This window comes from Oryzias melastigma, linkage group LG7 (genome assembly GCF_002922805.2).
Source record: "Oryzias melastigma strain HK-1 linkage group LG7, ASM292280v2, whole genome shotgun sequence".
Lineage (NCBI taxonomy): Eukaryota > Metazoa > Chordata > Actinopteri > Beloniformes > Adrianichthyidae > Oryzias > Oryzias melastigma.
The window spans coordinates 30296405-30309485 of NC_050518.1; the positions used below are offsets into that span (position 1 = coordinate 30296405).

The 13081-nt window shown below is 39.2% G+C and overlaps 2 protein-coding genes across 6 annotated transcripts in view; both read right to left on the minus strand.

The window, feature by feature from the left end:
* Positions 1-1952, minus strand: part of dpm1 (dolichyl-phosphate mannosyltransferase subunit 1, catalytic) — a 5929-nt gene extending 3977 nt beyond the window's left edge. The window contains exons 1-8 of the mRNA XM_024292045.2: positions 1768-1952; positions 1448-1547; positions 1256-1289; positions 1099-1175; positions 965-990; positions 798-893; positions 645-713; positions 452-566 (exon numbers count right to left, since the gene is read on the minus strand). Coding sequence (XP_024147813.1) covers positions 452-566; positions 645-713; positions 798-893; positions 965-990; positions 1099-1175; positions 1256-1289; positions 1448-1547; positions 1768-1898 — 648 coding nt within the window. The 5' untranslated portion in view covers positions 1899-1952. The remainder of the gene's footprint in view (positions 1-451; positions 567-644; positions 714-797; positions 894-964; positions 991-1098; positions 1176-1255; positions 1290-1447; positions 1548-1767) is intronic.
* An 872-nt stretch (positions 1953-2824) lies between these two features.
* LOC112159283 (collagen alpha-1(XX) chain) overlaps positions 2825-13081 on the minus strand; it is a 43298-nt gene continuing 33041 nt past the window's right edge. For 4 of the 5 annotated variants that reach the window (XM_024293274.2, XM_036212970.1, XM_024293271.2 and 1 more), the window contains 15 exons: positions 12035-12193; positions 11879-11956; positions 11666-11752; positions 11528-11581; positions 9668-9763; positions 9538-9591; positions 9416-9469; positions 9288-9341; positions 8471-8542; positions 5489-5524; positions 5166-5232; positions 4893-5081; positions 4742-4819; positions 4506-4667; positions 2825-3454 (listed from right to left, as the gene is read on the minus strand). In XM_024293274.2, coding sequence (XP_024149042.2) covers positions 3426-3454; positions 4506-4667; positions 4742-4819; positions 4893-5081; positions 5166-5232; positions 5489-5524; positions 8471-8542; positions 9288-9341; positions 9416-9469; positions 9538-9591; positions 9668-9763; positions 11528-11581; positions 11666-11752; positions 11879-11956; positions 12035-12193 — 1269 coding nt within the window. In that variant the 3' untranslated portion in view covers positions 2825-3425. The remainder of the gene's footprint in view (positions 3455-4505; positions 4668-4741; positions 4820-4892; positions 5082-5165; positions 5233-5488; positions 5525-8470; positions 8543-9287; positions 9342-9415; positions 9470-9537; positions 9592-9667; positions 9764-11527; positions 11582-11665; positions 11753-11878; positions 11957-12034; positions 12194-13081) is intronic. The other variant, XM_024293272.2, reaches the window with a different exon arrangement.

Below are 13081 nucleotides of genomic sequence, written 5' to 3' on the forward strand. Positions count from 1 at the left end.
CCCACAACTCAGAGGCAACTTTTTCTGATGATTTCCTGCCACTCTGCAGAAACTATGTCCTAGAAAACGACACAGGATTTTGGCTAAACTGCATGATCATAATTAAAGGACCACAGGGAACGGTTTTACAATAGATATTTGGGATGATCAAACAGAAGTCTGATCTGAGAAATAAATAGAAAAATATTAGAAAATTAATAAAACAGAAGCTAATATTAAGAAAAATTTGTATGGATCAAAAAATAAAATAATATTTCTTACAAGCAACATTAAGGACATGAGTGGTATCTCACACCTTTGCACCTCATTGAAGGAATCCTAAAAACAATTTTTATCAAGCAGTAACACTGTAAATAACTCACTGAAGGATAAACGAAAGTCAACATCTAGATTCCTAACAGAAAACATCTTATTTAAAACAAACTAAGTAAAAGAGAAGCTTTAAGCTCACCTCTCCGATGGTGAAGTTGAGCTGTCTGGCTCTGACAATCATCTCCATCTGAAAGACGTAGCCTTTGGAGACGCACCGCTCCACCAGACTCTCCAGGACATTTTTCTTGTACAACCTAACGCGAGCGACATGTCACACATGTTACACGCGTCAACAATACAGTCACAGATCAACTCACTGGTGTTCCATTTACCTGAAACTGCCTGTGAGGTCTGAAGCCCCCGGCCTCAACAACACCTGAGTCAGAAAGTTGGCCCCTCGACTGATTCAAGGAGACAATGAAGTGAAAGAGAGTAAAGCGCCAACCAACCAACAAAAAGAAGTAGAGGACTTGAACGACTCTTACCTGATGAGTTTCCTGCGCAGGTCCCAGCCGTACACGCCCCCATCCCCTTGGTAACGAGTGCCAGATACTACATCATAATTTCCCTCCTTCTGCTTTCTAAGAAAAAATACTCAAACGTGATGCTACATGTATGCACATGAGCTAAAAAAATAACCAGAGACACTTACTGAATAAATTCAGGAATGAACTTGGGCTGAAATGAAAAAAATGGAAATGAAAAATAACTATCATAAGCTGAATTGTGTAAAGAGACAACAAACAGTCTTAAGTTTATGAACAAAATGGAGCAATCTCGGCTTACGTGATGAGAGAGATCAGCATCCATGATGATGATGAAGTTCCCAGTTGCATGCCTCATCCCATGAATGTAGGCAGTACCTGTGAAAGAGAAAAACGTAGAACTATTTACAAAGAAGTTCAAAGACTAATCATGTTCACTTTTCAGGAATATGACTTACCAAGTCCTAATTTCTTTTCTCTTGGGCGTAGAAGCTGAAGCACAAAACATTTGACATCTAAACCCTGGTTTACAGCTTTTATAATAAGAGCAAAACTGCTTAAACTTTGGTTTTATTTTATTATATTTTTTTATTATTATTATTATTTAGAGTTTACATTGATTTGAATAAAAAATAAATAAAATAACTTACAATTTTGTCTTCTCCATAAATTTTCTGTAACTGCTTTGCCACCTCCAGTGTCCCATCTGGGCTTCCGTCGTCGATGACAATTATCTCATAGTTGAAGCCACTGCAAAAATCCACAAACCAAACAAGAGAACAGTTCACGAGCTTGTTCTTTATTTGAAAACAACCCTTCCTCAACATTTAAAGAGGCACTTTGGCCTCCGCCACAGAGAGCTCGGAGGCTGCGGACACTTGTTGGCTCCAGGAAAGTGACAGCTCATCACAGGCAGGAGTTCACTGCAGCTAACGCTAACCGAGCCGCTGCTATGGTTCCAGAAACGTACCTTTCCCCCAAGTATTTCACCAAAAGCCAGACTATTAAAGGCAGGTTTTCTCTTTCGTTGTAGGTAGGAAGAAGAATTGAGTATTTGTCCCCACTTTCCTGCTTCGCCTGCGTAGTTTTACGGCTTGCCATGGCGACGCGACACAGAGGTAATCACAGCGGCAAAGACGGAAACTTTACTTCCGGTATTGACCTTTCAAAATAAGTTTGAGTCGATTAAGTGTATTTTCAGATATTGTATTTTCATATTGACTCGTTTATTCGAACAGATGTTTTTTTATGCACAGTACTGCAAAGTATCTAAAATATTGTTAATTTATAAACCCCAAACAATTCATTTTCAGTCTCTTATGTGTTTTATTGAAGATCTTTTGACAAGCCTACCTAATAATTTTTTTTACTGACCAATAACTGCGTTTTCTGCCCTTTCCAACTGAATACATTTAAGGTTTTTGATAATAAATCATAAAAAACAAACAAACCACCAGTTTGAGAGATACGTCAATTTATTCAACTTTTAGTATCAAGAAAAAAGGCCAAATTATATTTCTGTGTATACAATTTTTTGTGTATAACTAATATCTTAGTTTACCTTTTTTTGATTCACTGAGCAAAATATCAATTTAATTTAACAAAAAATGTTTCAAGTAACTTGTATAAATAATAAAATAGATCTAAAAAAATCATTTATTTATCTATTTTATTTCAGTAAAATGTGCTTCAAGTAACTTGAACTCTATAACAGTTTTGAGGTATTTTGGAACTTTTTAAAACTACTTCTGTAAAAGTAGTTACTTGATACTTTATTCGTGACAGCAAATGTATCAGTGGACCACGAGCAAACCTTTACTTTGAATAATTGTTTCAGAAACCGGAAGTCAAATATTACAAACGAAAACCCTTGTGCCGGATTTGTCCTCTTCAAAATAAATCCCACTGGAAACCACAGCTTATCAAACTAAGTTCCTCGTTTATTTTCTGAACACAAAAAACATCAAATAGTGCAGAGTTTTATAAAAGTTATTCGAATAACAACACAAAAATTGAGAAGACAAAAATTGTGGGATTTATTTTATTAAAGGAAACAACAACAAAACAATACAAATCTGTCACCCTCCCCCCAAAATACAACATTCCTACATTACCTTCTAAACTTTTGTATGCAATGATAATCAACCTTAAGCTACAAAAATCTGAAAATACCATAAACTAAGATAAATTAGCAGTTAGAATTTATACTGTAAAAATATACACAATTAAAGATGCAGCAAATAAAATATACAAAACTATCTTACATTGGATAACCTCACAGTATCATGTCATAGAATAACAAACGTGTTTGAGGCAGTTCAGGTTAGACCAAAACACACAAAAGAAGAACAGAAACAGCAGTGCACAACAAAGATGAAACAGAAACAAAAGGCTTCAGTGCGACAGTGTTCTTGACTGGTTTCCTTTAGGATTTTTTTTACTTTTCATCTTATAAACATCAAACACATTTCAAGAGTTTTGTTTTTGTTTTGTTTTTTACAGAAACTGAAGTAATGATTTATTTCTTGGCTCCATGTGTGGGTCTGTATGCTCTCATCGGTCATGACAGATTTGTTTTTGGAAGGTCTTTTTAAGCTTGAGCTGCGTAGTCTCTGCTGTACGCTCAGGTCATGGCTGGTAGCCATAATAAGAGTCTTCTGTAAGAAAACAAACAAGAAAAGTAATAGATTGTAAAAAAGATCAGGATAATTAGGTTTTATTCAGAGTAAATTAAAAGAAATACAAATATTTAATGAACACAGTCGAAAAAAATTATCATACAATTAAAGTGCCACTCCGACTATATTTTTTTCTATTGTAAAATCATTCCCAGTGGTCATTTATTTACCATTATAAAATTTTTAGCCAAAATTTTCAAAAGCCTGAGTCATTTTTTTAAGACATTTTCTAAAGAGCAGTAAACCTTCATCAGAAATTCACCTCAGGCTTGTGGGCAGGAAGTTGGCCTCGACTAATTCCTTTATCTACACTCTCCCTGCTAGCTTTTAGCACCTAACAAGCCCAAGCTAACATTAGCGTAGCATAAAAAAATGGCAAGCATTATCAGAGATATGCAGCTGTACAGTTTTGATTAAGATTTCAGTTCAGACGGGGAAAAAAAGACGTTATTGGAGCTATTTGTCTGCAAGTGAATGCATCTAAATTGGAGTGGAAAAGGTTGCCTTTGGCCCGCTAATCGCAGTTCCTGTGAGCTTTTTCAAATGGTGGGTTTTTATCTCATCCTAATCCATCATGATTTAAATAAAGAAATTCTCAGAAATGCAGTTTTAATATAAAAAATGCTACAAGAACACTTTAAAAACATGATTTTGATTGGAGTGGGTCTTTAAGTCAAGTCAAGTCAGCTTTAATCGTCAAATGTACTGTATACATGTGATACACAGCACAGATGAAATTTCTTTCCCCTCAACCCAAGGTGCAAATAGCAGTTATATCAGCAGTAATACAAATACAAATAATAGCAGTAGTATCTTATTTACAAATATACAGTAGAAAAAAAAAGCAGTTTCATCTTCCAAAAAGGTGAATGTTTATACAGTGAACGATGAATAACACTTGTCATCTGTTTGGATTGGAAACTCTAATGTAGATTTGTTATTTTTATGTTTAAGAAAAACCCTACATGAACTTGATTCTACTTTATTTTCTGCCTCCGAGTTGATTCTTTTCTTGCTCTTTGCAGCTCACCTGTCTGCGGGGGAATTTTTTGGCAGCCTCCACTGTTGTCACACACACCCGGTGGCCCAATTTCACCTGGTTGACCAGACGGTCCAGGGATCCCTGGAGGTCCCGGCTTTCCATCGTTTCCTTTAGGACCAGGATCTCCAAGGATGGATTCACCTGAAGAACCTGCAGACACAAACATATTTCTTTAGGAAAAAAATAGATATTTTGATGTCATTGTGAGGCATTGAGGACTATACCTGCAAACCCTTTGATCCCTGGAGATCCCTGGATGTTGTTCCCAGGATCACCCTTGCTCCCGAGGACACCTCTACGCCCTTCAGGAAAAATTGCACAGGTCAACAGAAGCACTTGAGTAAATCAGATTAAGGTAAACAGAAAAAGCCGTACCCTGCTCTCCAGGATATCCCGGTCTTCCAGCTCTCCCTCTGGGTCCGACATTCCCTTGCGATCCCCGAGCTCCTGGTGGGCCTCGAGGCCCTGGAATTCCAGGTTCACCTGGAGGTCCCACAGGCTCCTCTACCGGAGCCGGCTTCTGACTGATCTTGTTGATGTATGCATCAAGTTTTAGCACCTCCTCTGAAAGAAAAAACAGAGCTTTTGAGCAAAAGGACACAAATGATCAAACTGTTTCCTGAAGATTCTTCCTGACAGAACACGTACTGTGAACGAGCTGCTCGCAGGCCTGTGTGACCAGCTGATAGATCACCGCCATCGACTGTGGCTCCCCCTGAAAAACGTCAACAACTTCAACTCATCTTCATAAAAAGTGACCAAAAAAATCACGCTTTCCTCATAAGCATCAACTTTTACATAAAGATAAATTTCAAACTTTCTAAAAGGATAAAGGAAGCTTTCACAGTAACATGTGTGAAAAAGTAGCCGTTTCCACCACTGAAGGGAGAACATTTTTTCATGGTAGTGTGGCAGGCGAAGCAGCACAAAAACAACAGAATTCCATGCACTACAACCACACAGCAGCTCACCTTTTCACCTCGTTCTCCTTTACTTCCAGGCAGACCCTGCAGAATAATAAATCAAGATTACTTTAAATTAGTGCTGTCAATCGATTAAAAAAATTAATCAGATCAATCACACTTTTGGATTGTGATTAACTACGACTAATCACAACAACTTGGTGTCTGCTCAGCGACACGTTGTAGCTTTACAGCAACAACAGGCTGGACCACGTATCAGTCCGCTTTTTATGAAAAAGCGATCTAAGACAAAAAAATAACAAGAATAAAGTACTAAAAATTTATTTAATATTTATTTATTTTGTAAGTGACCATGTTGTAAGTGGGATAAAGCCTGACGAAGTGTGCATTATCAGAAATGAACGCGTGTCATGAAAGGTCCTGGTTGAAGAACAACTCTTCAGTATCCATGGGGTGCTGGAGGGTTTGTGGAGTTTGCTCATCCGCTCCATATGTGTTTGCAGATTTGGAGAAAGTGTTCAACCACAACACCCATGGTGTCATGTGGACGATGGACTGTGAGTTTCGGGTCAGCCCCATGTGTTACCAGAGCAGGAGCTTGGTCCTAGCTGCCAGAGGGGTCTGGTTGGAGAGCTACATGATTACATTTAGACTTTTTGCAGGTGCAGCTGCAAACCTCCTATACAAATGCTGAAGGCTTTGGATTGATGAAGCAAACTAAGTGAATTCTGATGTTCAAATGAATAACGAACTTTTAGCTGAGAGCTGGAGAGGGGGTCGGGAGTGTTCTCAAAGTCCCATTTTAGCTCAGATCTCATACAAAGACACACAACAGTTAGTTTTTTTCTCCATGTCATTTCGCATCTTGAACGTGCACGCGGGAGTGGGGGTGCGCACGCACAACGTACAACGCACTGGAGAAGTGAGGGGGACAGGTAGTCAGGTGAACTTTAAGCCCCAAAGCAGCAGACTTGAACTTACTTTTGCGTCGTATGCCAAGAATTTTCATTTATGAATGATCATTTATAAAATAATGTTTAAGACATAATTTACTAGTAGTATAAGTTCTAATTAAAAATGCAGCATGATTTAAAGTTTTTAAAAAAATCATTTCTAAAATGTGGTTAGACATCTTCCAGACAATAATCACACACACACTACAGCATGGCTTCTCTACAGAGCAGAAGTATTAATACCTTATTAACATCTAGAATAGATTATTGTAGGCTAATGCTCTTCTTTCTTTGTTGCTACTCCAAAACTCGGCTGCACGCCTTTTAACCAGGACCAGAAAGAAGGAGCACATTACTACAATTCTGAAATCTTTGCTCCCAGTCAGCTTTAACTTTAAGGTTCTTTTATTTGTTTATTAAAGCTTAAATGGAATTGAAGCTTCATCAGATTTACTTTTAGTTGATGGCCCTCTCAAAGCCCTCAGGTTCTCAGGTGCCGGTCTGCTAGTGGTTCCAAAAGTCAGAACTAAAACCCATGGTGAGGCCACATTTCAGCATGGTGGACCTCGCCTGTGGAAAAACCAGCCGGAGGATGTGAGGGCTTCATCCACTGTGGAGGTTTTAAGAAAAAACTTAAAACTCATCAATTTAATATAGCTTTTATGTAGTTTTTACATGTCCACGCTTTGATTTGAAGTTATATATTAGAGATGTCCTGATCTGATCACACGATGGAACATCTGGCCCGATCATGTGGTTTGTTATATCGGATGTTGTCCCCTGATCAGTATCGGATATTGCATTTATTATTATTAGCCCTAGTTAAAATTAAACTTTACTTACTAAACTTTAAATCCTTTTTACAGTAAGCTATCATTACACAAACCTTATCAACTATGTCTGCATTTATTCTCTCCTAGGTTGGAGTTATAGTGGCACTGAGGCAAAAGACAGATGGATCCAACAACTTAAATAATGGCAAAAAGTTCAATTATTGCCAAAAGAGATTTCTGACCACGCCCAAACAAATAATGAAGTTTAAAACACTAAGAGACCACTTGATCTCATAGTGGAGGAAGTGAGAGTTATTAGGATCCAGTAGAAACACGTGCTGGATGTGCTGGAGGAGGTGAAACAACTGCGAGATCTCAACAAACAAAAAGGCAACAAAATTGCAGAACTTGAGAAACAACTGGACGACCAGGAGCAGAACTCCAAAACCAACAACCTAGCATCACAACTATATAAAGCAGGGATGCCAAACATATGGCCCATGGGCCGTATCCGGCCTGCCAGATGGTTTAATCCGGCCCAGTCATTAAGAGAAAAAAATATAAGAATGTTGAAAAAAAAAAGCAAGTTTCTAGCCCTTTCCTGTGGCGAGTTATGGTTTTTAAAGAAATGGCTGCAATGCACAATTCCACTACTAGGGGGAGTACAGGAAAAGCAGCCAACGCAGGCAAAGATTATTGGACATTTCTTTGTGTTTTGCACACTGACAATGACGTTTTGACATTTTTTGTTACGTAGGATTTGAATCCTGATATTGTTGGCCTAGTGAGGGCCAAACGATGCTGAGTTTCAAGAGAGAAAGGGAGGTTAACTCCAAAGTCTTGTGTTCACAAATGATTGCTAGTTTAATTTAGTTAAATTTTTTTACTGATTTGCACATTTATATTTTATATATTTTTTATTTTTTTACAGCCCCTTCTTGAGTTTACTATCAGGATTGCCTCAATGTCAGATGTAAAATAGTCAGCCTGTATAAATTTAAATAAACAAAAAAAAAGTGAAATCCATTTCATCTGAAATTCATTGGGCTCTGTGAAAAAATGTGTACGAATAAGTGATTAGGCTACTAGGTTGTTTGTGGCATTTTTTAAACTGAGAAAATAAACAAAACAATAAAAAAAAAGCAACAGATAACAAGTCGACCATAGGTTATTTTGCTATACGTTATTGGTCAGACGAGTTGAATACGGCCCCTGAACCAAAATGAGTTTGACACCGCTGATATAAAGTCAAGATCTCACAGATGCACAAACAATAAATATGAGGACAGTTTTCTCTGACTCACCGAAGGTCCAACGGGTCCTGATGGGCCCCTTTCTCCGACAGGACCCGGGTGTCCTGGGATTCCCTGGAGACCCTGCTCAAAAAAGATGGCCACATTGAGAAATGCTGAACAAAACAAAGACTAAAACATGTTGATTTGCTCTGCTTTCATAAGGTTCCTTCAAAATAAAACAGAAACAACCCACCTGAATAAATGGAGCTTACAATTCATTTGAATGTAAAAGAAGTAATAGAAACTAAATCCTGATTAACACAAACTGTTCAAGCTGAGGAATTAAATTATCTTTTCTGTTTTATTTTTCCAATACAAACATTTTCAGAGTAAAACAAAGAGCGAGGACATTTCTACTTTCAAAATAATTTTTAAATGTACAAACATTTTTTTTTAGGATATTTTGTCTAGTCTGTCAATTATCTAAATCTATATCCAAAATATGTTTTTCCTTTTTCCAAATGTTTTACAAATTCTGTTCACTTCTATACTAATACTAATTGAACCAAATTAAACAGTAGATGCTGCAAAATCTGAGTGAATGAATTGAAGTTGAAATCCTAAAAGTTGTCACAGACCAGAGTGTGTAACATTTGCTCCAGGTTTTATGCAGTCACAACCACATTTAATGCCCCAGCTCCTTATTTCTGCAGGGAGCCATTGAATGAACAGCCTTCCAGTCTTAGGGCAGACACTCCCCCAGTAGGCCTGGTGAATGGTAAATACTTTGTAAAGTTTAGGATTCAGAACCGTGCCAGCACTTTGGTCCTCTTTTGATGCAGAGGTTGTGAAGCTGAGATGATGACAGAAACAAACGGGGTCTCACCCTGGGTCCGGTGGTCCCTGAAGGGCCGATGTTCCCTTCAACACCTCTGATCCCCTGAGAAACACAAGAGAGACATAAAGGCGGATGCAGAGCTCAGTGGCGTGACCCCTTCAGGTGAAAGAGCTCACCTTTGGGCCTGGTATCCCCTCCTCTCCTTTAGGACCTGGAGGTCCTGGTAAACCCTGAAGGGAAAGTCATCAGTCACGGCAGATGAATCCTCATGTGGAGACTCGTTTGACCTTAAACTCACCTGGACTCCCGGTCGGCCGGGATCTCCCCTCTCCCCCCGCGGTCCTGGAGGCCCCTGAGAAGAATCATTCACATCAAAGTCAGATGCTGCTTTTGTCTGCGTGCTACTTTTAGCGTGAAACATCACCCACCATTTTGCCCTGCACCGTTATGCCTCTGGGGCCAACACTGCCCACAGGTCCAAGTCCGCCCTCTGATCCAGACTTTCCTGGAGGACCCACCTCCCCCTGAGAGGATCCACACAAACATTTTAAAATAATTATCTAAACATCTGAGCGGATCAGTTAATAACATTTGCAGCCGCTATGTGGCATCACAAAAAAGGAGGGAAATGCTTCAGTTGTTTACTAAACAAAATGATGGAACTTAAGGTTTTAGCCACATGTAACCATAAGGGCGCTGCAAGATTTTGGTTTTCCGGGCCAATCGACCGGTCCACAGGCCCGGAGTTGAGAGGAGCGGCTGCATCATAAAGACCCATTCTGCTCATCTTTTGATCTATCTTAATTGTGACTAATCAAAAAAACCAGTGCTGTTTTCTCAGACATACTTTCTGCAGAGCGACATGTTGTTGTGAGTGGGATTGTTGGTGTGGAGCAACTCCGCCCCTCCTTCCTGTCATCCATAACTTAGATAGTATGCAGCAATATTGAGCTCTTAAAGTCCCCCTGTGACAATTTTTTAAATAAAAAAAAACATTCCCAGTAGTGTTTTAATGATGATCAGAATGTTTTTTTTTTTTTACAAAATCCCAGAACCTAAATGTCTTAAAAAGCCATTTTGATCTGAAGCTCCTGTTTCCAAAATCTCCTCTAAGGGGGCATGGCTTTTGGAGCTAAGTTGAGCAGCTCCGCCCCTGATCTCCACTGTCTTATTATGATAGCTCTGTGTCTCTCTAGTGTAAATCTTCACCGCTGCTACATAAAATGTTAAGCAATCTGGGTAATGTCCAGCTGTATCTTTTTGAGCCGGATGTCAGCTCAGATGAGGAAGTGAGGATCTTCATGGACCGAACCTTCATTGATTTACAATCCTTTCCAACTGCGGTCAAATGAGCCGCCGTTCACATTTCCGTGGTCACATCAAGAAGCTCCGTGGAGTCTGGTGGAGATTTTCCAGCGTTCTCAGTCCTGCTACCGTAAGTATTGGATGAAACTCACACCAAAAATCCAGTGATGCTGATTTGACCACAGAAATGTGAACGGCGGCTCATTTGACTGCAGTCAATGTGAAGATACCATCTTCTCTTCTCCAGAACCTGAACTAGACACTAGGAACAGATGAGGGTTTAGTGCATGTGCAGCAGAGCTGTTGATGGAAAGAAGATCATTCATTCAAACAGAGTCTGTCCAAGACAGTTTGATTGATTTATTTAAAAGGAGAAATGCTCGGAAATGCAAAAACAAAATGATTTCTTATTACATTTGTTCTTTTTCAGAAGGAAAATACCACATATACATGTTAAAAACAAAAACAGGATTTTCATTGGAGGGAGACTTTTAGAAACTTCTTGTTTTAGTGTGTAGCTCCAGAAATCTGGAAATTTGATCCACTACATTTCAATACCAGAAATGAATGAATCAAAGTAAAGACATTTTGACTGACTAACATCTAAATTATGAAAGTTTTCTGTTCCATCACATTCTGATTTTGTTTTTATTTATTAAATTTCTTTCTGAAATGTTTAACCCTTGATTTTCAATGGTCCAAAGTTTGGAGGAAAAAAAATTGATGAAAAAAAATTAAATGGAAAAAAACTCACCTTTTCTGCCTCACTACAACAACTAGTTGATTTAAGAGCACATTGATAGGCAGCCAATCAAATCATGACAGTTTTTTTTCCATTCATATTCAAGGGTTCAAAAAAATTCAGAAATAAAATTCAATGGTTTAAAAAAATTCATAATTGATGGAATAGAAAAATGTCCATACTATAATGTATACCGTAATGTCATAGTGACCTTTGACCTAAATGACCTTTTTCATCTGACCTTTTGGCCCAGCTCTCCTTTCTCCCCTTTCTCCCCCCGAGGTCCAGGCTTTCCCTGTAGAAGATGAACATTTACAGGTCGAGTTACTCAAAACGTTCTGGAGAAGAATCTGCTCAGTTCTGATAACAGTTGGCATACGATTGGTCCGGGGTCACCGGGAGCTCCGGGAATGTCCGAGGAGCAGGTGCAGGTGTGTGCTTGGGGAGGGCAGCTCTCCTCGTCTCTCTGAGGCAAAAACAAAACATCTATCAGTTTCACAGATTTCTAGAGAAGTGAAAAAATGGTGGAGCCTTTCAGGCTTTTATAACTCTTTTGACATTTTCAGGATGGATTTCCACAAAGCAGACTGACCACAGCAGGCAGGTCACAGCACGTGTCTTCTGACGCCCACGTGGTGTTACAGACGATCTCAAAGGACTGCAGCTGGAACTGGAGCAACAGTGTGAGTACAGTGTGATGTAAAAAAATCATTTTATTTATGAAGTGGAATACAAAGGAAAAATGTACCGAAGCGGATCCGCTGTTCGGCCCTCGGGTCTTCACCAGCTTACCCAACATCTCAAAGCCGTCAGTGGGCAGGCTGCCCATTGGGCGGGCCGGCCTCTCCCCCACATGCTGGCAGTCCACAGACAGGGACACGCTCACCTGACTAACAGAAAGGTGAACCTGCCGGCACACACAACATGCTGACATTTACATTTGTTTGGTTCAGTTCCATTAGTTAGTGCCGTTAGTCCCCTGATAAAAATAAATAAATAAATCTTTTCTTTTATAAGGAGGAAAAGCTGGAATAGTCTTAATTTAAAGAATTACTGTCCGTGAGTTTTTCTTATGTCTCTGGAAGATCTCTGTTTCATTCTTTGAAGAACTGTTCAACCTTAGACAAATGTTGGAATTTTCAAGCATGAACATTAGGGATTTCCCGATCCGATTGCGTGATCAGAAATCTGGTGTGATCACGTGTTTGAGGACTCAATCGAAATTGGAGTTGCACCCCGATCAGTGTTCAGATACTTATTTTTTTTCTTGTTATGACCAGCACTTTATTTCAAGATTATTATTCCGGACAAATACATGAGCAGAATAAGACGCTAGTTTGAGCAGGTGGCTAACAAAAACAGTAAAGTTAGGAAGATATTCACAGATTTGGACTTCTGGGGTCAATAACTTAACAAAAAAGTGTAAAAACTGACAGCAAGTGTCTCTATTGGTCTGTTTTATGCAAACAATGATCTACAAAGGCCTTTCAACAGTAGAAAGATAAGGTTTATGATATTATTGTTAACACGAATGGCGCTCCTCTGCTGCCGACAGACAGACGGTAGTGAGGCAGGACAAACTCTGGTGACCCCGCAGCCGCGGCGGGTTCAGGACAAAACGCTCGCATAGTATAGGTATTCTACCAGCTGATCAAGTCACTGAAAATGTTACAAGCCCAAAGCTGAGTCCCTGATTGGTAGATCTGATGCAGCAACCTGCCAAAATTCAGATAGCTGAACTCTGGCCACGCCTCCAAATTCACACTGGGCTGCTCAATTCACGCTGCTATCAAAC